A 26,163-nucleotide genomic window follows, 5' to 3' on the forward strand; every position below is an offset into this window, starting at 1 on the left:
CTTCTATAATGGACAGCCCCACGGACTGTAATAGTCCAGGTAACAATTATATCACCTTAATTTTCATTTGTCTTCATTTATCTATCTCTATGTAACAGATGTCTGTCTTATTTATGTAATTTATTTGAACCTTGTATATGACGAAATAGTGCTTGTTTCTTTTCTGGTGCACCATCCTCTCCCTGCTTGTCTCCATGGAGAGTAATGCCTTATTCAGCCACATTCTTGGCAAAGCAATTTTTTCACCCAATGGCATGGGTTTGCGATGCCCCAAAAACTTTCATTTCATTCTTACGGTGAGTGAGGTGGCCATTCCACAGGTCTGACCTGTAATTTGTCTTACTGGTGGAACATGCTTGTCTCCATGTAGATTGACAAGTTTAATAACATACTAGGAAACCTTTTAAGCAAAACAATGATATCTCCATCGAGAAATTCAGGCGGTGAACCCTCCACCAGAAAATTAAGTGAATTACACTTGCTCTAATCAGGTTTTTTGTTGTTTTTTTTCCAGTGGAACAACAGTCGGAGACTTCTGAGACAAACACAAACACCAAACCCAATTTGGCTCAGTTCAAGAAGTCCTGGGGTTTTCGACGATCCACCATTGCTAAGAGAGAGTTCATGGAGGAGGTGGGAGATGTAAGCACCAGCCCTCCTATTGTACGAAAAGGTAGAGGTCGCAGAAGCAAAACACCTTCACTACAGACCACGCCCATTCCCTGGGACAACCAAAAGGCCACATGTTCAAGCAAAAGTGTTCTGGATGATTTAGAGTGGTCTGCTCCCTCCTCTCCAGCATCCGAGGAGAGCAAACCCACCACTGAAATGTCTACAGGTGGGAATATGGACCCCAGTATGTGGCAAAACTTTGGTTCTGCTTTCCACACGGCTTTCTCTTTACTTGGTGGTGCAGATGGGTCACTAATGGACATGGGTCAGGTGGTAATGACCCCAAATCTTATTGAAGTCAGCGACGATGAGCCAGATTCACCCCCTCCTGAGCCTTTAGTACAAAGTGAATTATTGTCACAAGCTGTTGAAGTTTTGGATGATGATGATGATGATTTAAAGATTCCTATAGTGGCAAAGGAGGATGACGATGTTGTCTCGATTTCAAGTAGGGAAGAGAGTAGCAATGAAATGATAGATATTAAGCTAAAACAAGATTTAGAAATACAAGAGCAGACTAAAGGAGTAAAAGGTGGGAGAGGGAAGGCTAGGAGTAAGGGGAGAGGTCGTGGGAGGGGTAGGGGAAGGGGGAGAGGCAGAGGGCGGGGTAAAGCTACTGAAATACAGGTGATCAATAGTACTGAGTTAACTATTGAATTACCTGAGCAGCAATTACAACAGGTGGAAGATGAAGAACTAAACTTAAATCCACAAGTCCCAACAGAAATGGCTCAAATGTGTTTTGATTTGAACATCAGTCCTCCTCACCAGTCTGACTGCATAGTTGACCAAGACCAGTCCATTGCTGGTCAGTTTAATAACGCAGCAGAAGACGGAAAGGTGGAAAGAGTAGGAGAGCTTTTGAACGCACCTGATTCAAATGCTGTCTGTCGCATCTGTGAGCAATCACAAACTAACCGGTATGATTTAATTTACCATGGCATTTATTTTATTATTTATCAGACGTTAACCATCACTCATTGCACTTAGATTGATGATTTGCTGCAGTGGTTGCCAGGGCTGGTTCCATGGCGATTGCGTTGGTGACATGAAGACTGAAGGAAAAGAGTATATTTGTTTGGTTTGCATTGAACCAAACCTCCTCCAGGCAGATCTCACTATTCAGCCTGATCTCGGGATGAGCCCTTTAAAAAGTGTACTGCAGAGTCCGCCTGCAGAGGAAAATGAAGAACTAGAGAATCAACAAACACAGGTGAAACAATATTTACAAGTTTATATACATACTAGCATAGGTCTGTAAGAAAGTACAATATCAAAAGTCTCATACTATTACAAAGGACCTTTTCAATATATTAAAATACTAAACCTGCAGAGGAAACAATACCATTATTGTATTTTTGTATTATTATTTTTCAGTTCAGCAGTATGAAATTGGGCTGGTCTTTAGAGCTTACATTAACCTTTTAATGTCTTTAAGTATTAATTTCCTGAACATAAAAAATGCAGACTTTTAATCAACGCCACTTAAACAAACGTGAGCTCTGCTCCAAGCCACATTATTTTACTGACAGTCTGTAGACTTCTCAATTAAAAATACGTAAGCTTATCAGAATATAAGAAATGACTAAATCTTAATTCAAATTTGATTTATTGCACAGCCCTATTATGAAATATAAAAACTATGACTGAATGAATGAAACTAAAAGCTCATCTGGCTATTTCTGATGAAATAGCCAAATGAGCTTTCACCCCACAGTCACACACACAAAAAGAAAAATGTGCAGCAGAGTGCAATGCACAATTAGATATAAGTGATATAAGTGTTTTTCAAGGAGGTTAGCGTCGACATGATATTGCCACACAATTTAGATATTTACATCCCTTTATGGTATGGATATGTGAACATTTTGTTATTTTTATAGGTTACTTACTTAGATTACTTACTCTTGAATTCTGACTTGTGCATATGATTTTAGAGCACTTTGAAGATGATGGAAGTGGAGGGGAGCACTTTATTAGTGAAAACTGAACCAGATCCGACCTCAGTGTCCCAGTCCAGCTCCCCTCTATGTATCGGACCTGGCTGCTCCAAACCTGCTTTACCCGGGTCTGTTTACTGCGGCAGTGACTGTATCATGCAGCACGCTGCTGCCACCATCAAGAATCTGTCTGTGCCCAAAGTGCCCAAGACCAGAGCCAGAGCGCAGAGGAAAGCTGCCCCTGCACAAGCCCCTGCAAAGGTTTGGGTTTCTTTGCTCTATAGGACAAATATTTTAGTTTATAGTGCACATTTTAGCAGCACTAACATCTGAACACAAGAAATCTAATGGATTTCAGAACATGTTTGTGCAAATCTAAATTACCAGGTTAACAGGTTTTGTACATGTCAAATTCCAACAGGTGGGTTATGTTGTGTTCCGCCGAGGACATTGAAATCACATTGTTAATGGTGTTAAAAGTTTCAAGTATGCATTTAGGCCAGCTGAAAAATCTGTTAATTGAACTGAAAATGAATAGACCATTTTTAGACCATCTTTAAATGTGTAATTGCAGGCCCAGAGGGGAAGTAGGGTCTCTAAGCGACTGGCAAACAGAGAAGTGCCTGAGGAGTCGAAAGAAGACGAAGAGTGTTCGGAGTCAGAGTCCAGTCAAACCTGTGACCCCAGTGTCACTGAGGATCAGGCTACACAGTGTAACGCCTGTATGTACCACCAGCCACTCACACACATACTATACAACATAAGCACTTAACACTACACACACTACACAACGGCACTGCTCTGAGGAGGGATCAGCAGCTGGTAAGTATCACTTTACAGTTTGTTTCAGCCGTCTCAAATGTTCCCATTGAATGTACTCAAGCAGCTCACAAAATGTGCAAAGAGCTTGCTCTTGGCAAACTCTTATCATTATGACTGTAGTGGAGATGTTTCATTGTATTCTATACAATCAGTTCAGTATTGATCTATACAGATTTGATTTCAGTTGGTGCATTGCTACCAGAAATTAATTTTCCTAAACCACAACAGCCAGGCGGTGGTCGCATCGGCTCAATCGCTTGCAATTATTTTTTGTCCCTCTGTTTTGAATAACCTGGACATGCCTTTACAATTGTAAAGTCACAGCTCTCTCGTAGTGAAGAACAGATGCACACATCATTCTCATATCTCTGATTATCCCAGTATATCCTGCCTCTATATTACATTGAAATAAATGGGTAAAAGGCAACTTTCTCTGTAGAATACAATGAAGACCATGGACACCGTGCCCAAGCTAGTAGTTTTCTACATGTCAGTGAGGGAATATATGTTTTGACAAGGTTTATCTAATCAATCCTGAATGGAGATTGTTCTCCTGGTAATGACGTCAACCATACACAAAACCCCTTCAATACTGAAACACTGAAATACGGCCCAACACTTGACAACATTTTTTTTTGTCTTTTTGTAATATGGGAAAATTGGGAAACTGTTCAAACCAACTCAAAGACCCCTTCCACCCAGGGGCCTGTGAGTTGGCCTAAAGAAAATCGCTACTGTAGTTTTTATGCAAAATACAGCAGTCAAAATGTTTATTTTCTAAACAGTCATTCTCACCACTAACATAAAAAGACATGCATATTTCAGTTGGTTCTTTTCACAGACAATGCAGGCAAATGTCACACCCAATTTTATTTTAATATTTTTGCTCAAAACCTTTATACAGTTTGACGGCTAGGTTCATCCTGATACAAATGCATAGACAGATCTGATATTGACAGACACTGAAATCTGCAATGGGTGAGGAGGACAAAGAAGACTACTCATCTCTTGTTCAAAGCACAATGGATTCAAGAAGACTCGCCAGTGGTAAATTCCCCCCTGGAGACCGTGTGTCAGGGATTTGAGTGTACATAAAAAACATTAGCAAAGTATAATGTTTTATAGACGACCAGAAACTCTCCAGTTAGTATCAATGTATTTTTATGCATGAATGCCTCATTAATGCCCAGTGGTGGTAAACATCTGTCCTGACGGAGAACTACCTGCCACTCTGCCAATCACAATCAAACATTTAGACTAATATTCAGAATAATGAAAGCACACAACATCCATGTGGATGGGTCCATTGCCCTCTAGTGGACATACAGACACTGTGCAAGTGCATCAGCAGGATCTATCATTTCTGAGACAACCAAAATAAGATATTTATTGTAGTTTTAGTGCAATCTGGACACAGGTGTCAGATTCATTATATCCGTTTTTCTGAGACAGTGCCATTTAAGTCTGGGCGCAGATATTGTTCCAGTATCCTCAAATTACCCAATTGTTGTAATTGCATAGTACTCGGTTTATACTCTATTTTTTCTGGTATCCCATATCAAATGCCAGTCTTTTTGGAGGATCAAGTTCGGCACATATTCTATCTAGGACCACACTGAGGACTGCATGCAGATCATCACCCTTGGTATTGACATTGTATGCAGACGTAACTAACAGTGACGTGCAGTCAGGGGAGGCAGGTGAGGCTGTGCTTCACCTGTCATCACAGAGAAAAAATTAATGAAATTGTTCAATTTATCCAATGATTTGTACTATAAAGTTATTTTCTATTTAACTTTGCTATTTACATTTTTTTTTTTTTGGCCTCATGGTAGGGGGCACTTGCGAGCCCAGGGATTCTTGCAACTCCTGGGGCAGCAGAATAGTGACAGCAAGTCAAGCTTAGCAATCTGTTCACTTTTTTTTTCTTGTCTGGCCCTACTTTTTAAAATTAGGAAGATTACATATTAAAGCTCAAACAGTTTTCTAAACTCTATTTTCGGTCGAAGCAGGAAGTTATAATTAAAGGAGGACCAACGCCGATTTGCTCCAAACTACAGGACGAAAGACACGCTCTTTTCAAACAGAGTGGTACACACTAAAAGGCTGACTGTGTGGATGTGTTTATTTCATACTATTAGAGCTATTTCATATGCACTTCAGAACTTTTATTTTGAAATTCTTTTTTATTCTGGCCCAAGTCACTTACTACGAGAGAAATTGGCCCGGGGCCAAATTTACCTGCCGACACCTGATTTACATGTTTGTAAATCTGATTGTGATGACATCAGTGCCTCACCAGCCATGAACCTCACCGCATGTCACTGAACTCTAAACAACAGAATGTACACAAATGTACACATCTGTATAACAGTTTTCATGGTCATAATGTCAGTGTAATCCCTCATTTTTTCAGGAGTGGTCCAAGGTAGAAATGATTTCAGAGTAGGTCATCTGGACACTTGGACATCTGGAGTCGAAACATCTTGATTTTAAAAAACAGTGTCCAGATAACTACCTCTGAAACGATAGTGTCAGTAGTTATATTTTAAGAAGAAAAAAACAGCATTAAACCATTTCTGCAAAGTTAGTCACCATAGCTTCATACTGTGTACCCTAATTTGCATTATTCATGAGTGCAACACTAAACAAATCCAAATCAAGCTAGCCTATAGCATGAGGATCAGCTTTTTGCACCACTGTGCCACTAAAAGAGCTAAAGCTGCACGTACATCTTGTGAGTCATCAGTGTTTGAAATAATGCAGACAGGATTTCCTGGTTTGATATTGGCTTATGTTATTAGATTTTGAGGGAATGGTTCATAGTTAGCTCTTGCTGACACCTGAACAATTGCAGGTTCAAAATCATTTCTTCATACGACATCCATACAATCGTATACAAGAATCACACGTGAACAGATCACATCAGTTATCCACAACACAAAAAACATTCACCAGCAAGGACCATGACCTCAGAATACAGTGCAAATATGAATTTATTATGTATGAAGATGATGATCATGGCGGGAAAAGTGGTATTCAAAGGTTGGTTTGAGGTTTCTCATGGGGGTAGTCGGCTCTCTGGCTTTATATCCCCCTCGTACCTGAAAGACTGAAGGAATGAGTAGAAGTAGAAAAGAGTGGAGGTCCGGTGGAAGAGGTGCACGAACAAGATAACAGAAGAGGGAGAGGGCGGTATTAGGGTAGCAACAGTAAGAGGCATGCGTGAGGTGTGGTCTTGCTCCAGAAGGAACTATTCACCTGCTCTCACATTGCATCATGTATTTTTTTTTTCTTTTTTCAATTCGATTTGTCCCATGATTGGTATCTTGTTTATGGCAGAATTTCATCTTGCTCTGTGCTGTCAGAGAAGGCTCCAGTGTTTTATGACTTTCAGCTCCACACAAGCTGTACAATGTACACTGTACCGTACCATGACAGTGTGAGGGCAAATGTTCCATATCAGACTACAGTTACCAAAGGTATTGATATCCGGATACTAATCGATATGGAAACAAAACTAGACACTCATTTGATACTGGAAAAAATCACAAACGGGGAAAAATTTGACCTTTCTTGAATAGTTTATGAATGGTATTGGTCTATTTCATAACTAGTATAAGACCAGGTGATCATATGATGGTAATATTAAATATAGTACAATTACATTTTATTTTTTAGTATTGCGACAACACTAGATTCAGTGCCCATGTTTTACATTATTCTCTGTTGGTAGTTTTTAGTGGTTTAATTTTGTGTGCCATTTTCTTTGACTTCACTTGTGACCAAATCTGTTCAGTCTGAGGTTTTGATGGGTGAACTCACCCTCTGCAGGTCATTTTCGATTACACTGTTGATGCAGTGTTTTGGTTACAGTTGATATTAAAGAGCTACATTTGATGGTCAGTTACTTTGACATGGCGTTATATTGGCTGTTGCTTCTGTCCCTGTTCATCGTGGATGTTTTGACGTGGCTCAGTCCTTGCATGATGGCCAAAAAAGAAGTCGCCACCTGGATTTAATTAAGCAATTAGGGGTTGCTGCAGTTGGTCAGGTCTAAGTTCAACAACAGTCTGTGCTCAAAGAATGAGGTCAGCTGACACCTGAATATACTGAATGACAAGGTTATTCCATCAGTGGATTTTTTCTTCCCTAATGGCACGGACATATTCCAAGATGACAATGCCAGGATTCATCGGGCTCAAATTGTAAAAGAGTGGTTCAGGAGCATGAGACATCATTTTCACACATGGATTGTCCACCACAGAGTCCAGACATTAACCCCATTGAGAATCTTTGGGATGTGCTGGAGAAGGCTTTGTGCAGAGGTCAAACTCTACCATCATCAATGCAAGATCTTGGTGAAAAATTAATGCAACACTGGATGGAAATAAATCTTGTGACATTGCAGAAGCTTATTGAAACAATGCCACGGCGAATGTGTGCCGTAATCAAAGCTAAAGGCGGTCCAACAAATCAGAGCGTGTGACCTTTTTTTTTTGTGACAACTTGGTCAGGCAGTGTATGATTTTACTTGACATGTGATATAAAAATGTATAGCTCACCACTACCCTCTAGTGGCAGCTCTCTGGAATTAATCCACAATCATGATTCAAACTGAAAAGACAAAGAAGTCAACATACACTACAAATAAAATCTGACTCTTCCTGCGTCTTTCAAATTACAGTTATAGGGTTACATAAAGCGACTAATCTGTTGCATCTGTTGCATCTGAAAAGATTAATTGAAGCAAGTCCATGACAAGACCAAGACCAGTCTTTCATTCAACATTGCATATGTCACCTGCAGACTGCTGCAGTTTAAGATTGGTATGGAGTTCTACAGGACATCTAAAACCACATTTTACTACGAAGATTCATCTGAGCCTATTCAGTTGTCCAGTATAGTGTTATTCTAAAGTTCTTAAAACTGTCAAGTAAAAATGCATTAGTTTGCGAGAATAGAAGCTCATGATGCAGCCCAAAGGTTATAGCACACAACTTAAGGTGACAAACTCTCAAGTTATTTATCTGATATAATTAAACATGGAAAATGATCTTTCCATTGTATGCAATAAACTTACAAAACTACATTCAGCACCTTACAAAGTAAAAGAAGGGGCAGGAAGGACCTGTTGAAATGAAAGCAGATACATTTAGTTCCTATATAAACACTTGTGCTTCACTGGCAAAAATCATCTGTTTTGATGAAGGTTTTTCTGGTGCGTGGTCCTCTTACACCTTTCTGCATTCATTCTGGTTTGAGACGAGCACAAAAAGTAAAATGGTCTGACCACTATAAATTAGAATATTCCTAATTAAAAATGAATACTTGGCCAGAATATTTTGAGCCTATTATCTGTTATAATAACCATTTTTAGTTTTAATCAAACGTTTTAGATTTAATTAGTATTTTAAAATTCTGCATATAGTTTGGTAGTTGGCTATTTTTGTTTAGGTTTTTATTCGGGGACCTTGTAACATTGATCTTAAAAAAAGATTCTTTCTGTACTTTCTGTCAGCAGCCCTTATAACCAGAGTTCAGGAAACAAGATGTATATGTTACAAAATAACAGTAACAACAATTTATTATGAATTTAAACTAAATGGTCACATCTATTGAGTGCTTTTCTACTTTCACGGTACTCAACATCAAGGAACCACTCAGCCATTCGTACGCACACGCACGTTCACATCAGTGTATGCAGACAAATACAACTAATAGATGTTCCTCAGACACTTGGTCTAAATGAGTCAATTATTAAAAATATTTGTTACAAATGGAACACGGTTTTTCATGACCTCTGAGACATAATGAAATACATTTTTCTATAAACACCAAGCTGGTGTTGCAGTGTTGAAATTGCTCTTCTGTTGCCCGACACGTGTCTGTCGACTTCACACAAACTCTGCTCCTCATACCACTGTCTTCTGTTGTGTCAAACACAATCCTTAAGATTTTTAAGTAAGTCATGGTATCTGTTTTTCATTCTTCGCTGCATCTTACTGGGCCATAGCCCTGGTTGGCCTTTTATCCTGCACAGTGTTTAAAATGTATCAAAAAACAACTAAACGTTTTACTCCACAATCATGAAAGACAACCTGAAGATAAAGTTGCCTCATCATAACCTGTTTAAACATCTACTGTATAGTTGTGTAGTTTGTAGGCAGGATTAACTAGAATAGTGCTTTGTAAGAACACGCACCATATATGTTATTGAGAGATTGTGGTGACCAGAGTCGAGACCTTTGAGTGACAAACTTCTGTCCAACAGAATGGGACTGGAGCATTCACCAAGATGACCTTTTATTTTTAGTGTTTAAATAGTTACTCACACTCTTCTGGTTTCTACATGTAACAAAACAGGGATTTTTTCTCTCCTCAAATAAATGGCTTACATAGCATTGAGTTACTGGGTGCCCACACTAATTCCATAATTCCATGCAATGGTTTTATGAAATAATAAGCCATTACAGCTTCTTTTATGAAATCATTTTTACCTGTTTAGTTTTTTCACTCACATTAATCTTGACCAAAAAATGTATGTATGCTATATTGATATGTGGAGTAAATGTTGAGCAAATTATATGTTTTTATTTGGCTACATGTCATAAATGTCATAAAAACACGTAATAAAAGGGTGAATCATGAGACACGGTGCCCTTTGAAATAGCTTAATTCCCCAGAGTCAGTTGCATGTGGCCTAGTTATTTTCAATATGATAATACAATATTTACAGTCCTTTATTGCTAAATGCATAGCCAACTAACTGGACAAAATCTGTCAGATAATTAATGTTTTTCATTATTTCATTACTTTAATTCCAAATTAAGTGATTTATTATTCAAGCCTTTGGTATATTAATATCTAAGTACAGCTAGGGTTTGAGTTTTATTCTTTTGTTAGTTTTAAGTATACATTTCACTGAAATGGAAAAAAAAATGCATTAATACAAGGGAACCCATGGTATGAAATTTACATTACTTGCTATATTGTATAACTTAAGAAGTTATACCATAAAGCTATAAATCATTGGTTAAATATGCCTTTTTTCATTTGTATTTTTCAGCGTACAGTAAACCAGCTATATTGTGATTTGTTTATTTTTAGTTGCATGGACTATAGGCAATGTTGAAGTGTTATCTTGCCAAGTAAAAATAATATCTATTTCTATAGCGTTTTTTTTTTTTTTTAAAAGCTACGAAGTGCTTTGCACACTCTCATGGGACCTGAGCATGTGCTGAGGTAACACTGGATCATTGCTCAAGGATTAAGTATGCATTGTTTTGTCCATGTCTTAATGGTGTAGACAGTAATTTGACAGATTTTGTATTGAAGGCCTACATACCTGTAGTCAGCTTCTTTGAGTACTCCCTAAATATTGTTTCGACACGGTACAAAATAGTTTTGAGCTTAAAATCAGCAGTGCCTACACATTTAAAAAAAATCAGCAGTCTGACAGCCATATCAAAAAACCTAGATGCAAAAACTCTAATTGAGCATGATGAGGGTGTGAAGGATCCCTCGGGAGGATTCTGGCCTGGCTCAAACAGTGTTTTGGGGCAATGTCCTGTGCAGAGGTCCAAATGTCTCTACACTCCTCAGTACTCCTCAGTACTCCTCAGTACTCCTCAGTACTCCTCAGTACTCCTCAGTACTCCTCAGTACTCCTCAGTACTCCTCAGTACTCCTCAGTACTCCTCACATGCTCCCAGTCAGAGTCAGTGCTGCCTCCACCCACACAGAGATGTATTTGGTGAAGATTCTCTCTATGGTGCTCCTATAGAATGTTCTCAGGATGGGCAGGAGCACATTTAAACTACGAGTACACCCTGAATATGTTAACAAGCACAGTGACAATTATTTCAAACTTTCTTTTCAAGTACTATATTCAATTCCACTTTCTTTTTCAAATTTGAATTCTTTCCATGTCCCCCCTGACAAGTGCTTGCATACCCCAGAGGGTCTCTGTACCCCTGGTATTAGGAAAGTCAACTGCATGATTTCATGGAAATAAAAAAGTTAAAACCATACTTCACAATATTTTTTTGTGAGGATAGATAGGTTTAAGCCATACTGTGGAATATTATAGCCAAAGGAACAACATTCAGGTTTGCAGAGATGTAAGCCAGCTCAGAGTAACAACACCCTTAATGTAAAAACATGCTTTTATTTTTGTCTCTTTTTTTTATTTTTGGCAAGATTTTTCATACTATGCCATTAAGCCTGTTGTGAAGTACTGTAGTTTAGTTAAATAAACAAATTAACTGTCAGGGACTGTGCACGTAAAAAAAAAAATTGATATACTTCCATCTGCTATTCCTGGATAGATGATGTCATAAATGGCGTACATGCCAAGTGTGACAAAGATTTGTACAATCATAGTAGTGCATCTGGATCAATAAGTCACTATAGTTTTCATTGTGACTACATACAACTCCCTGTACTACTGAGTCTGCAGGGAAATTGATGATCTGCATTTTACCCATGCTTCCATCCTGGTAGAGAGATGTGCACTCACAGGCTTATAGTGAGGCAGGAAATTTACTTAAAATGTGATTTGGTTTTCTGCACTATTTAATAATCTTGATTCTTTGAACAATAAAACCTTATTGTTTGGTAATATAAGTCTCATAAATCAAATGATAAAGTTTTACATGTTTCAGGCAGCAACTTCCTAAACCCAATCTCTTTTCTCTATCACCACTTCCTCCTTCTCTTCAGTGTCACTGTCCAGGCTGCTATTATTTAGGTCTTGGTCAGGTGATTTTTTTTCACGCTGCGCTGTTTGCGAGCCTATGGTCTGTTCTCTTGTGCTTTGTGCTGATGTTATATAAGACCATAAACCTTAATGGTTTATGGTCTTATAATGCTTTTCTACCTTCACTGAACACACAAAAGTTTTACATTATAAAACTGTTTTCCAATACATATGATGCAGACACTGAAGGCAAGGCATGTCAAGTGTCTTGCCCAAGGACATCACATCAGGAGGGAGACAGTGAAGTTCAACCAGCCTTTCGATCTGTGAGGGAAGCCTCTATCACCTATCATCACCGTCATTTGTTTTCGAAGGATGAAAAGCCATACTGTCGTGATGAACAAGACTGCTCTTTTCCAACGACCCTCTTGGTTTTGCTAGCTAGCTAGCATTAGCCAACAGTTTTTCAGTTGGTCACTCTCACATTTTTGTCATCTAAAAACACCTAAATGGCACCATGAATGCTTGTAATAATCGCAAGCTCATGAAGAGGTGTTGTTTAAATGAAGTTTTTTTTTTTTTTTTTAATCACACTTCATACGTAGATCTTAAAACTTATTCTTATTTGGCAGTGTTTACTATACGTGCATTGTGTCACCATAGTAATTGTGGAACATTCCGCTATAGGCATACATGCACTACACCCCCAGCGTTTCTATTTAAACAGCAGATCATGTTTGATTGATTCAGCTGATTCACTTAATAACTGGCCCGCTCCTAAATGTTGAGGAGTGGGTGACCCTATTGCATCCCTTGGTGACACATCTAGAGCGTTTTTGTCTGGTGTTAATTTGTTTGGGTTTCCACAGTGCGGTCCTATTTTCTCACTCAGACGTTATTGATACCTTTTAAAGTGATGTTCATTGCAGTCACCTGCCCAAACACACACAGGCGTAACAAGTTCATAGGTATGGGCCATGACAGTTCAGGGAAATATAAAAAAACTATGTATTCAAGAGACCTCGAGCGGGGTTCAGGAATCTCATCACAGAATCAAACCTACATAATGTTGACACTGGTGTCTTCTACATTTCTTATATTTAGGGGTAATTTGACAGATTATGTCCAAGATTAAACACATACAGGAGATAAAAAGATAAGTTTAAACACCTGTAGTTGAATAAGACAAGATACAAACTTTAATGGCATATTGTCTGTGGCAGGCAGAGGAAGTAGTCCCTCTCCCCCACTAAAAATGTGGCATGGTGCACCTTTAAGAAAAAAAAAAACTTCAGTTCTTGAAATTGAACTAATCATAACACGACATTTTAAGCAGAAATTCCCAAAATAAATGTAGTTCTTAAATAGTTTGTTGATGCATGGTACAATGGTGCAATTTGGTACAATTCTTAACATAAAAGGAAATTTGTTTTCAACATGACTTATTCAGGCAATAATACAAAACCAGGCAGGAAGCGCATAAAATTAAAAAAACAAAATACAGTATAAAACAAAATAATGTGCTATTGTACAGTTATGAGTATTCTGGATGTGTTTTGTCTTGCCTTTATTTAATCAAATGTTTGTTTCAAACATGAACAAAAAACAGAATCAAGACAAAACAATAATGACAATTACATAGTCTGATGCAGGTGATTTTTACACATATGGAATAAGAAAGCTAACCAATAATGAGGATTCATAATCCCTATATACAAGAAAATACATGTTCAAAAAGGAGTGGGTGAAGTATAAACGTATGTATTCCTAACCCTTATCTCCATTGTTAAATAACATATTTTATGTATTGTTTGTCCTCATTATTCAATCAAAATCTGTACAATCAACTTTATTTTTCTTTTAAACAGTATTCATACAGTATTATTACCGTATTAGGCAAGGCAAGTTTATTTGTATAGCACAATTCGTACACAAGGTAATTCAAAGTGCTTTACAGAATAAGAAAGACATTAAAATCACACAAATCAAAACATAAATAATCACCCAATCTGCAACTCTCTCACCCACTTGTTTGCACCCTTTAAAAACTCTCTCTCGCACTCTTTAAATGCTGTCTTGCTCAGTTTAAGAACTTTCCCATTACTTTACAAAAAACTTTCCTGTCACTTCTCAAATACTTTCCTGTCACTTTACTATGTCTAATAAAAGTTCATCAGTCCATGTTTCTTTTGTCATCATAAATTTACCATTAAAGGAGAAGAGTGCAGAATAAAAACCTTTCAGTCGTATGCACAGCTAAACAGAACCGTTTTGAGCCTGGATTTAAATATTGTCAAAGTGGAGGCCTGTCTCACATCTTCAGGAAGACTGTTCCAAGTTTTAGCTGCATAATTGATTCCCCATGTTTAGTCCTGACTCTGGGCACCAGCAGGAGGCCGGTCCCTGAAGTCCTCAAATTGCGAGATGGTTCATATGGCACTATTCATATTAGCATCTCCATCTACTTCATGTTGCATAAAGACTGTTGTCCTTTTTGAGCTGCTTTATGTGCCAGAAGCAATGGGAGGAGTCTGTGATGTTTTCATAGCACTGAGCATCTACAGATCGCAGAGAGAGGCCTTGGGGGCTCCAGTTATTTTGTTGGCCTGATTAATTATTCAGGATAGTTTTGTTCAGTGGGCATACACACTTAATATGACTCTTAAGAATCCACGGTTGTTTTTAGTAAATATCGCTGGTCTTTAAAGATTAAATATCTATTTAGATAATATATCACAGCTCCCACCCTCAGTTCTGTTCATGGAGGGAGCTGAATGTGAACCCAACCATACCACTTGCGCAGGCACAGATAACTATGCAAACTCCACACACACAAAAGGCTACACCTTTCAATGTATGTTCAGTATAAATATACAATGTTATGTTATTATGTTAATTGTATTAAGTATGATGGGAAAATCTATTGTCCATACGACAGACAGTCGGACCATTGTAATGGTTTTCAGTCCATTCACACTCACAGGAACCAAAACATTGTTAGTGTTGTCAAGGCAATGGCACTGATACACAATTCATCAATACAGTTCAAGCAAATATTAAATATTAAAATGCACCATGCTATCTGTTTGTCATTTCTAGCCACTGTTGAGGATCTTGGAGTTGCTGCAGATGTCATAGACTCCATCACTCCTTCAGAGCAGAATTCAGAAGAGCCCCTTACTGAGACTGTCACTGCTCCAACTACACCTGTCATTCCTCCCCCTGCACCTGCTTCTGCCCCTAAAGACAGTACCCCCACTTCAAAACGTGCCCCTGAACCAACGTTACCACAGCAACCTTCAGAAAGGGCAAAAGAGCCAATCATTAAAAAGAATGTCTCAAAACAGAGTTCTACAAAAGTAAATTCCCCAAAGCCAAGCACAGCATTCACAACCCACGCCAAACCAGTACACTCACAACCAACCACAAAACAGACTAAACCACTAGAAACTCCACCCCCTGCTCCACCTGTCAGCAGACTACATGAAACAGGTGCTATTGTGGTCAAAAAGACCACTTATGTTATACCAAAGAAGACCCCTGCACTCCAACATCGATCCGACCCAGCACCTCCACCTAGCCTAGAACCGACCAAGAAGCCCTCCCCTGCTCCAAGTCTAGAGCCCACCAAGAAGCCCTCCCCTGCTCCAAGCCTAGAGCCCACCAAGAAGCCCTCCCCTGCTCCAAGCCTAGAGCCCACCAAGAAGCCCTCCCCTGCTCCTGTGATGCAAATGGAAACCCGAAATCTGCCTGTGCCCCCTGCCCCCAGCGCCCCCTCTTCAAGACCACCATCTCAACCCAACAATCAGGTCAGGCAAAGTATCCAGCGCTCTCTAGTCGGCATCCTGTTTAAGAGGTGAGAAACTGTTGAAACATATGGGTGGTTTTCAAATGATGTCCTACCAGTATGCCTAGTATTAATGTGGTGGCGAGTGAGTGTTGGTGGTGGTCAGAGGGGCTGATGGTGCATATTGGCAACCTCACTTCTATTGGTCTACCCCAGGGTAGCTGTAGCTGCAATATTAACTTGCCACCACCAAGTATGGAGTGAATGAATTATGCATGACATTGTAAAGCATCTGCAAAAGTGCTATATAAGACTAATGCTTTATTATTATAATACTCCCAGATGGGGGGATGGGGGGTTCTTCCTATTCATGAGGTTCATTGTCCTGTTAATAGGTTCAATCATACTAAAGACATAATCATTGCTTTTGAGATGTTAATTGCTATGGCAATGGTCCTAAAATTTCATCATTCTGAAACTCATGGATTGACTATTACAAACATCCAATAAGAAAATTCACAATTGTTTAGCTTGATGATTGTGTGAAGTGACTCAGCCCAATATATCAAATGTACATATACACAATATTTATTTACGTAACACTATATATATGTGGGTGGGTGTGGGCGTGCGGGTGTGTGTGTGTATATATGTGTGTATATTTATATATATATATATATATATATATATATATATATATATAACACACAATGATCTCCTCTGATAAATTAATGCAGAACTGCGCTGTATAAAAGTTCAGTTCAATTGCAAAGTAGCCTTGGCTTTAAATGCTGTAGTATGTTACACATCTAATGTATATACTTGTCGCTATCACATAAATAAATACAAAACAGCCAATAAATACTTTTATTTAGACATTAATTTATACAGTATACCCAACCAGGCTGAACTGCCATCCTTGATACAACTTCAGATGCTAGTATTTGTGTTGGTGCATCTCTTGTAATGGAGGAAATGTAAATACATTAATATGAACAACTGGAAATTAAGTGTACAATGAAATAATTTCTCTGGTTGAATTCACTTGGCTTCTGCTTCATTTCATCTATGAATTAATCTGTTGTAAATATCCATGTATATAATGCTTATACCTACAGTAATATTTTCCAATTATCAATACCAATTAGTGATGCCTTATTTGCAATGAAATGTTTGTGTCCATCTGTGCAGAGTGTGTGACAGTGAAGAGCTGGACATGTCTGAAAATGATGTTGGAAAACTTGTCACAAATATTGAGACAGAGATGTTCAACATATTTCGTAACACAGACAGCAAATATATGAACAAGTATCGTACTATAATGTTCAACTTGAAAGATCCAAAAAATAAGGTACAATTACATTTTACAATTGTTTTATATATCATGTTTACAATCAGTTCAATCTTTTTTAATATAATTTGTTATGTGGTCATTGTAGGGCCTGTTGTTTCGGCTGGTGCAAGGAGAGATCAGTCCCTTCAGATTGGTCAGAATGAGCCAGAAAGATATGCAGGCAATACAGCCTCCAGAACCTCCTAAGGAGGTAACAATACTTATACTAATAATACTATAATCTAACAATATACTACTAATACATGATCATGATTATATATTTCATTGGATATTTGGGCCCCAAATAACCAAACCTAACTCAATAGAAGTAATGCTATGTTTATTATGTTGTCTTTAGGTGAAGGCCACACTATCTGTAGGAGGTTCACTGCAAAAGCCTGAACCAGTGAAGTTAGATTTATCCAGTTTGATTCAGACCAGGAGTGATAGGACTAAGGTGCGCGGACCAATTACTTCGGATAAATAGTATGTCTTATGCTGTTTTTAAATTTCAATAATGTTTTCTTTGTAGAATGTGCCTTTACTGGAACAAAAGAAAACTGTCCCCGAGCCCATTATAAAATCAAAGACGAGCCAGTCCAGCCAAGGAGGGAGCGCTATACCTGATATTCTCACTTGTATGCTCAAAGACACTACAGCAGAACATCATAAGCACCTTTTTGACGTCAAATGCAAAATCTGCACAGGTCAGTCAGATTATGTCATGTATTTTAATATACGTTGCATTAATATGAATGTGACTGCACAATTTCAGTTGGAGAGCAGAGGCCTTTAGAACTGTATGGGTCTTATCCTATGGCATGAAGTCCTTCCAACTGACAACACATACAGTGATGCAGGGGTCAGCTTTTTCCTCACCTGCCTGCCCCAGCCGAGTTAAAATGGCTTAGGTCTATGGGGGTGCCACTTTGCAAATGCACAGTTTTGTATATGTAATATGTTAAAACCTGCAGGTTCTGTGTGCCACCACTTTTTTGAAGATATTGTGTTTTAAGCTTGAATAGGAAAAATTGTTTCAGCAATTACAGACCAAAAAAATATGGTCCACACCAACATCTGTAATCTGACAAATTCTACCACAGAACCTAGTCTGACCCTGTCAATTTTAAACAATGATTCTTTAGAATGTTACGTCATGTTACATTAAACTAACCTGCATAACCCCCACAGTTTGAAATAATTTGTTATCTTAAATATATATAAATAATATATTTAAAATGTATTCAGTCCTTTTTGATTAACCAGAGGAAGTAAGTGACTTATTTACTATATCTATCTATCTATCTATCTATCTATCTATCTATCTATCTATCTATCTATCTATCTATCTATCTATCTATCTATCTATCTATCTATCTATCTATCTATCTATCTATCTATCTATCTATCTATCTATCTATCTATCTATCTATCTATCTATCTATCTATCTATCTATCTATCTATCTATCTATCTATCTATCTATCTATCATATATATATATATATATATATATATATATATCATGTATATATATCATATATATCATATATATATATATATCATATATATATATATATAATTTTCAATAAAATTATTGTAATAAGGATTGCCTGTACCACTATAGTCTCAGTATAGTCTCAATGTTTTACCAATGCCCTACTTTATCAATAGGTCAAATGCCACAAGAAGAAGTGGGAGAGCCTGTGCAGAAGAAAAAGAGGGTTTCTGAGGAGAAGCGTGAGCCTTTATGGAAAAGGTCCAAAGGAGAGGACTCCCCTCTCCTAGCCCCTCCCGACTCCCCAGACATGGAGTCACCTGTGTCTCACTTCACCATGGGCTCTCCGGTCCTGACCATTGTAGAGTCTCCTGCTTCACCCACTACCCAAGACTCCCCTGCCTCCCCCTCTGTGGATACACCCGCCTCTCCTGTAATGGAGTCACCCGCATCCCCGAGCTCTGATGATAGACAATCAGCTCCATTGAAATCCTATATGCCAGCAGTCATTCCAGCTTGCTCCACAGTAACTATAACAAGACGTGATCCTCGCACTGCCGCTAGTAGATATGCTGCTCTGACCAACAGTTCTGCAGGTCTGAGTGAACGAGAAACTCAAAAAACAGACTCCTACTTTCCTTTAAAAGACTCTCCTACTCCACCTGTGTCTCTCCTCTCTGCCACAATATTACCTAAATCCATCCTCACAAAACCATTGCATTCAGGGGATCCTAGACTTTATGGCTCATCCTCAAGGTAAAATTATAGTTTAATTATTTCAAATACAAAAATATGTTGTGTGCAGTTTATATAACATGCTTAATTTCCTTTCAGAAATCCTTCCCTTAAAATTTCTTCTGAGAGTGGGACTGGACAGTTTCTTGCAAAGCAGGAAATTCTCTGGAAAGGCTTCCTAAACATGCTGACCATTGCAAAGTTTGTCACAAAAGGATACCTGGTGTCAGGTCCTGCTGAACACCTAAAAGCGGTATATTAATATTCAGTGTCTTTGATTTATTTACTTGATTCACGGTTTGATTGTTGATTTATTGTTTCACACTGTTAGGACCTGCCTGATACAATACAGATCGGAGGGCGAATTTTACCAAAAACTGTTTGGGACTATGTTGCCAAACTGAAAACCTCAGTTACAAAGGTAAGATCAACATAATTGCATTTTCTTCCTTTGAATGGTTTACATGAAACATACATTTTTGTAATTTTTTTCTATTTTTATTGATAGGAGTTGTGTGTCATCCGATTTCAACCTGCCACTGATGAGGAGGAGGTCGCTTATGTGTCACTGTTTTCGTACTTCAGCAGCAGAGGGCGATTTGGTGTTGTAGCAAACAGCGGCCGTTCCATAAAAGACATGTACCTGTTTCCACTAAGTGCAAAAGAAGCTGTGCCAGCCATACTTCAATCTCTTGAAGGACCAGGTAAAGTAATAGTACTCAAGAACACAATTTGATTTAGAAAAGATAAAGTTGTAGAGATACTAATCTTTATTTATTTTTCAGGTTTTGAAAAGAACCGTCCAAATCTTCTTCTGGGTCTTGCAATTATTCAGAAATCAAAACGTCCTGGAAGCTTGTCGGCAGAAGTTGAAGAAAAGCGTCCCAAAGTATCATTGTCCTCTGACCCCTCATGGATACCAAAACCTCCAAGTCTTTACGGTTCAAACAAAGAAGAAGACTTCCAACCGTATGACCCAGAGATTCCCATAAGCATCACACCTCCAAGTTCACCTCCTAGATCAGCTTTTAGCTCTACCTCTTCTGTTACAATCACATCTGTAGCATCTGTCTCTCAGTCCAAAACCAACAAAGAAAGTACATCATCTAAGACTGATACAACAACCTCCAGTAATGAAACGCCCCTACAGACAATATTAAAACAATTATTTCCCACCAAGCAAACAGAGTCTAATGTATCTTCTGAGCCAAGTACCAAAGCAAAAGCAGGCCGTGCTTTATCAATGGTGGATCCAATAGTTCAGCAGTTTGGCGGGAAAACCACAGTCAAAGAAATGCAGGAAGAGGACAATGATGATTTAGATCGGCCATATGATCCAGAAGAGGAGTATGATCCTACAGTAGGATATGGCGTTGTTCCCAAAAGTAACACGGACATTAAGGAAAATATCCCTGAATTTACAGATGATGTTGATGATGATATTGCTTATGATCCAGAGGACGAAACAATCTTTGATGATATTAGAAATGAAAAAGCTTCCAAAAACGTCTCAGACTCTACTCAGGCATTAAAGCCAAACCCACCTACTCTTCAAGATTCTCCCCAAGTGACGCCTGCTCCAGTTTCTAAACCTCCTCCAGCCCAGACTGCTGCACCACCTGCTGCTCAAGCTGCTGCTCCAGGTGCTGCTCCAGCTGCTGTAGCATATGCGGTTCCTACAGGGGCTGTAGTCATCTCAGCTGAAACTCTAACTGAACAACAGCGCATGCTTGATGAACTGAACAGACAAATTGAAGAGCAGAAACGACAATTGAAAGAACAGGAAGAGGCTCTCCGTAAACAGAGAGAAGCTGTGGGAATGTTCATGGCTCAGTTTTCAGTCTCTGATTCTCTCGTGTCTCCTCCATCGTCAGCTCTGCCTTCAAGCAAACTTGTAACTTTGCAGAGTGGTGCGGCGGAAGCAGGCAACAGTCCAGTTTTGGATATTACATCAGAAAAAGATAACTTTGCACCTGATATAATAAGTGAAACAGACAATTTAAATGATAAAAGTGAAATACAAGAAGAAAATGAGAAAGCCTCCTCTCCTGGTGAAGTGGGAGATTCTGATGTAGAATATGATCCAGAGGATGAATCTCTTTTTGATGAAATTCAGGCTGGTATGCTAGAAAAACCCAGATCAAAGTCTCAAGATTCATCAGTCTCTAAAGCTGAGCAAAGTTCAAGCCACGGCAGAAGGCGCAAGTATTCACCAAAAAGACGAAGCAATCACGAAAGGAGCCGCCATCGAAGTCCGCACAGAAGATCTCAGCGTCGCTCTCCTTCCCGATCCCGAAGACGGAGAGACAGGGACAGACACCACAGAAGTGAAAGAACTGTTTCAAGACACAGATCCAGAGACCGGTCAGAGCGCCACAGTCAAACACGGAGGGACAGTACCTCACAGACACGCTCACGACGCCATAGAAGGTCGTCATCGTCACAGAGGAATAAAAACTCTGCCTCTCTTTCACCACTCCGAAGAAGAGAACCCTCCCCATCAAGTCAAATTGCTGCAAAAAATGAAACTAGCAATGCCATCCCACAACTGAAAAACCATCATGAGAACTTATCTTTACGAACTCCTGATAATACAAATGATGCTGCTGCAGAAGAGATGGAGCTACCCACACAAATAGATGTTCAAGAGCAACCAGTTAGCATTGGTAACATACCAGGGGACCTTAAGCAATTGAAATGGGCTACAGACCTTTTGATGGATGGCAAACTTGATAGTCTAATACCACTGAGAGAGCTTGAACCACCTACAAGAGATTCCCCCCAAAGTCCAGATCCAGAGCCCCGATTTTCAGAACAAGATGCATCTGAATGTATGGACATTGTAAAGATGGCGAGCAATGTGAAACTAGAACCTACTGAAGAGAAAGTAAAAACTGAAAGTTATTCTCAACCAATTCTAACTCCTGACGATTCTCTTTCAAATGAGCAAGAAACACTAACTTTAGTGGAAGCAGATGCTGTGGCTTGTGTTAAAGTAGAATTGAAATCTGAAGAAACAATTTCACAGATTCAAAAACTGGATGATGTCAAGCCTCTTAAAGTTGAAATCTCTCCAAAGAATGAAGAGAGCCGTGAAGATAGCCCATGTAAAGATTCCATTCCAGGCTTAGGGGATCTTGAAAATATTCTCCAGGCATCAAGAGATGGTAGCCCAGCCCTAACAAACCCAAAACAAGACATAAATATTTCCAGTAAATCAAATAAAAACAATGCTGCTTTGGGAATTATGGGAATACATGATCAACAACTTAGTAACAAACATCCAATGCCTGAAAACTCCAGTGACAGGCACATTAAAAATAGCAGAGAATTAGCGAATTTTAGCCCCAATACATTTATGGACTCAACTAGAGATCAGCATTCAGTGTCAGACTTTGGGGAGCGTGGAAGAAGATCTAGTCTAGAAAGAGATTTCTGTCAAAGAAATCCAAACATGCGGAATACTGGGCCTGGGACTTTTGTTCAAAATAAAAATATCACTGAATCACGATATCACTCAAGAGGAGATGGAGATATTACGGGCCCAAATCCCAGAGGAGAAGCACATGAAAGAAGAGGCTCAGGGTCATTTATGGAGGACACTGGGTCTGATAGTGGTTTTGCCGATCCCAAATTATGTGGGCAAATAGTTGAAACTGATAGCCCTCAAAACCCTGAATGGAGAGGAGCAGATTTTCACGCTCCGTGGAACAACTGTGGTCCTGCTTTTAGAGGAAGGAATTCTAGAGGGTTGCCATTTCAAGGGCCTGAGTCTCACAGAGGGAGACATGGGGGTCCATCATTTGATAGAGGAGGTGAACCTAGAGATTCCTCTATAGATAGGCAAGGTCTGCATGGAGGTCAAAGTATAGACTCAAATTTTGGTGAATTTGAACACAGAGATGCCCCTATAGATTGCCAAGGTCCATGGAGTGGAGGGTTTGGAAGTGGTGGTCCAATGGAGAGTCTGGGACACTACAGGGAGGACTTGGAAAGACGGAGAGAGCCAGGTTTTGATAGAGGAAGCCCTATGGATGGTCCAGGACCCTGTAGAGGGGGAGTTGGAGGGCCAGGGTTTGGAAGAGGTGGGGTGCTTAGAGGTAATTCAGTGGATGGCCCAGGACCTCAAAGGCTAGGACTTGAAGGGCCAGAGCTTGATAGAGGCCCGATGGATGGGCCAGGACCCCATAGAGGTGGGTTCAGAGGGCCAGGGTTTGGCAGAGGTGGGGACCATGTAGGTGATCCTATGGATAGCCCTGGACCACATAGAGGAGGCTTTGGGGGGGCAGGTTTTGGTAGAGATGTTCCTATGCGTGGGCCAGGATATCAAAGTGGGGTTTGTGAAGAACCAGAGTTTGACAGAGGCCCTATGGATGGACCACCACCGAGAGGGGGATTTAGAGGGCCAAGGTTTGGTAGAGGTGGGGAACATGGAGGTGGTCCAATAGAGAACCCAGGATCTCACAGAGGAGGACATGGAGAGCCAGATGTTGATAGAGGGCCTATGGATGCCCCAGGAGCCCATAGGGGTGGGTTTGGAGAACTAGGATTAGGTAGAGATTTAGAGCATAGAGGTATCCCTATGGATAGCCCTGGACCCCATAGAGGAGGCTTTGGAGGGGCAGGTTTTGGTAGAGATAGCCCTATGAGTGGGCCAGGACCTCAAAGTGGGGGGCATGATGAACCAGAGTTTAACAGGGGCCCTATGGATGGGCCACCACAGAGAGGGGGATTTAGAGGGCCAAGGTTTGGTAGAGGTGGGGAACATCATGGTCCAGTTGATGGTCCAGGACCCCGCAGAGGTGGATCTGGAGGGCCAAGGTTTGGTAGAGGTGGGGAACATGGAGGTGGTCCAATAGAGAACCCAGGACCTCACATAGGAAGACATGAAAAGCCAAATTTTGATAGAGGCCCTATGGATGGCCTGGGACCCCAAAGATGTGGGTTTGGAGGACCAGGGTTAGGCAGAGGTGGTTCTATAGATGGTCTTGGACATCAAAGGGGAGGACATGAAGAGTCAGGATTTGATAGAGGTGGTCCTATGGATGGGCCAGGACCCTATAGAGGGGGATTTGGCCGGCCAGGTTTTGGAAGAGGTGTGGGCCAACATAGTCCAATGGACTGTATAGGAAACGACAGAGGAAGACTGGGAGAGACAGATTTTGATAGAGATAGCTCTATGGATGGTCCAGGACCCCTTAGAGGGCAACCGTTTGGTAGAGATAGCCCTATGACTGGGCTAGGACCTCAGAGTGGGGAGCATGAAGAACCAGAGTTTGACAGAGGCCCTATGGATGGACCACCACAGAGAGGGGGATTTAAAGGGCCAGGATTTGGTAGACGTGGGGAACATCGTGGTCCAGTGGATGGCCCAGGACTTCATAGGGGAGAACCTGGGGAGCTAGATTATGATAGAGGCTGTATGGCTGGGCCAGAACCCCATAGAAGTGTGTTTGGAAGACCAGGGTTTGGGAGAGGTGGGGAACATAGAGGTGGTCCTATGGATGACCGGGGATATCTCATAGATGGGCATGAGGGGCCCGATTTTGATAGAGAATGTCCCATGGACGGGTCAGGACCATATAAAGGTGGGTTTGTAGGACCAGGGTTTGGTAGAGGAGGGCAGCATAGAGGTGCTCCAATAGATGGCCCAGGAATTCACAGAGGAGGGTATGGGGACCAAAGGTTTGGTAGAGGTGGAGGGCTATGTTTTAATAGTGATGGCCCTATGGATTGCCCAGGACCAAATAGAAGGGGACATGGGGGGCAAGGTTTTGGCAGAGGTGGAGAACATACCGGTGGCCCAAGAGGTGGCCCAGGGTTGAACAGAGGAGAATTTGTTGGGCCTGATTTTGATAGAGGTAGTGAACAAAGAGACATGGGAGATCAAGGGCCATGTAGAGGATTTAGAGGGCCAGGTTTTGTTAACAATGGACCTATGGATGGCCCAGGTCCAAATAGAGGGGGACATGAAGGGCCAGGGTTCAGTAGAGGTGAGGAACATCAAGGAGGCCCAATAGATGTTCCAGGAGCTCACAGATGGGGCCCACACAGAGGAGGGTTGGGAGTGCAAGGTTTTGGCAGAGATGATCCTATGGATGGCCCAGGACCTCATAGAGGGGGACATGGTGCGCAAGGCCCAGGTAGAGATTGGGAACACAGAGGGGGCCCTAGAGGTGGACATGGAGGGCCAGATTTTGAGAGGGATGGTGAACATAGACATGGCCCTATGGATGGACCTGATCCAATGCACAGTAGCATACCAAGGGGTCAAGAGTTTAGAGGAAGAGATGGACCAGGAAATCCTGGAGCTCAAAGGGGTGGACCTAGGCCAGACCTTGGACATGAAGGTGAAGTTTGTAGTCCTGGAAATGAGAACTGGGGGGGTGCACGGGGAAACCCACATCCCAGTATTGGAGGACCTCGAAAGGAGGGCAGAGTCCCAGACAATAGGGGGCCAGTTCAAACACATGACAGACAGCTTGGAGGCCTAAGGGATGGCCTAGATGATAGACGGAACAGGGGTGATTTAGGTGATCCGAGGCCTGATGATCAAAGGCCTGAACGCTGGAGACCAGAGGATGACTGGAACCGAAACAGGGAAAACAGACAAGATGATGATAGGCCAGAAAGATTACGCTTCAGAAGGGACAGGAGGTCCCATGACCGAGAGAGAG

General features: G+C 40.5%; 1 protein-coding gene across 1 annotated transcript; it reads left to right on the forward strand.

Moving 5' to 3' along the window:
* On the forward strand, positions 1 to 24,345 carry LOC117373915 (uncharacterized). Its single transcript, XM_033970034.2, has 16 exons — positions 1 to 39; positions 515 to 1,592; positions 1,663 to 1,885; positions 2,610 to 2,873; positions 3,187 to 3,334; positions 15,235 to 15,991; positions 17,114 to 17,273; positions 17,362 to 17,466; positions 17,614 to 17,712; positions 17,788 to 17,962; positions 18,928 to 19,507; positions 19,586 to 19,739; positions 19,818 to 19,907; positions 19,995 to 20,190; positions 20,272 to 24,060; positions 24,155 to 24,345. Exons 1-16 carry the CDS (start codon positions 9 to 11, stop codon positions 24,343 to 24,345), a joined length of 8,040 nt encoding a protein of 2,679 aa, XP_033825925.1. The 5' UTR covers positions 1 to 8.
* The last annotated feature ends 1,818 nt before the right edge of the window (positions 24,346 to 26,163 follow it).

Source organism: Periophthalmus magnuspinnatus, chromosome 7 (genome assembly GCF_009829125.3).
Source record: "Periophthalmus magnuspinnatus isolate fPerMag1 chromosome 7, fPerMag1.2.pri, whole genome shotgun sequence".
In the NCBI taxonomy this organism is placed as follows: domain Eukaryota; kingdom Metazoa; phylum Chordata; class Actinopteri; order Gobiiformes; family Gobiidae; genus Periophthalmus; species Periophthalmus magnuspinnatus.

Bases quoted from the DNA above. Each gene is read 5' to 3' on its own strand.
- LOC117373915 (XM_033970034.2), top strand. From the start codon at position 9: ATGGACAGCCCCACGGACTGTAATAGTCCAG. The intron at 17,963-18,927 runs GTCAGTCAGATT...CTTTATCAATAG, and splicing joins CAAATGCAAAATCTGCACAG to GTCAAATGCCACAAGAAGAA. The intron at 19,740-19,817 runs GTATATTAATAT...TCACACTGTTAG, and splicing joins CTGCTGAACACCTAAAAGCG to GACCTGCCTGATACAATACA.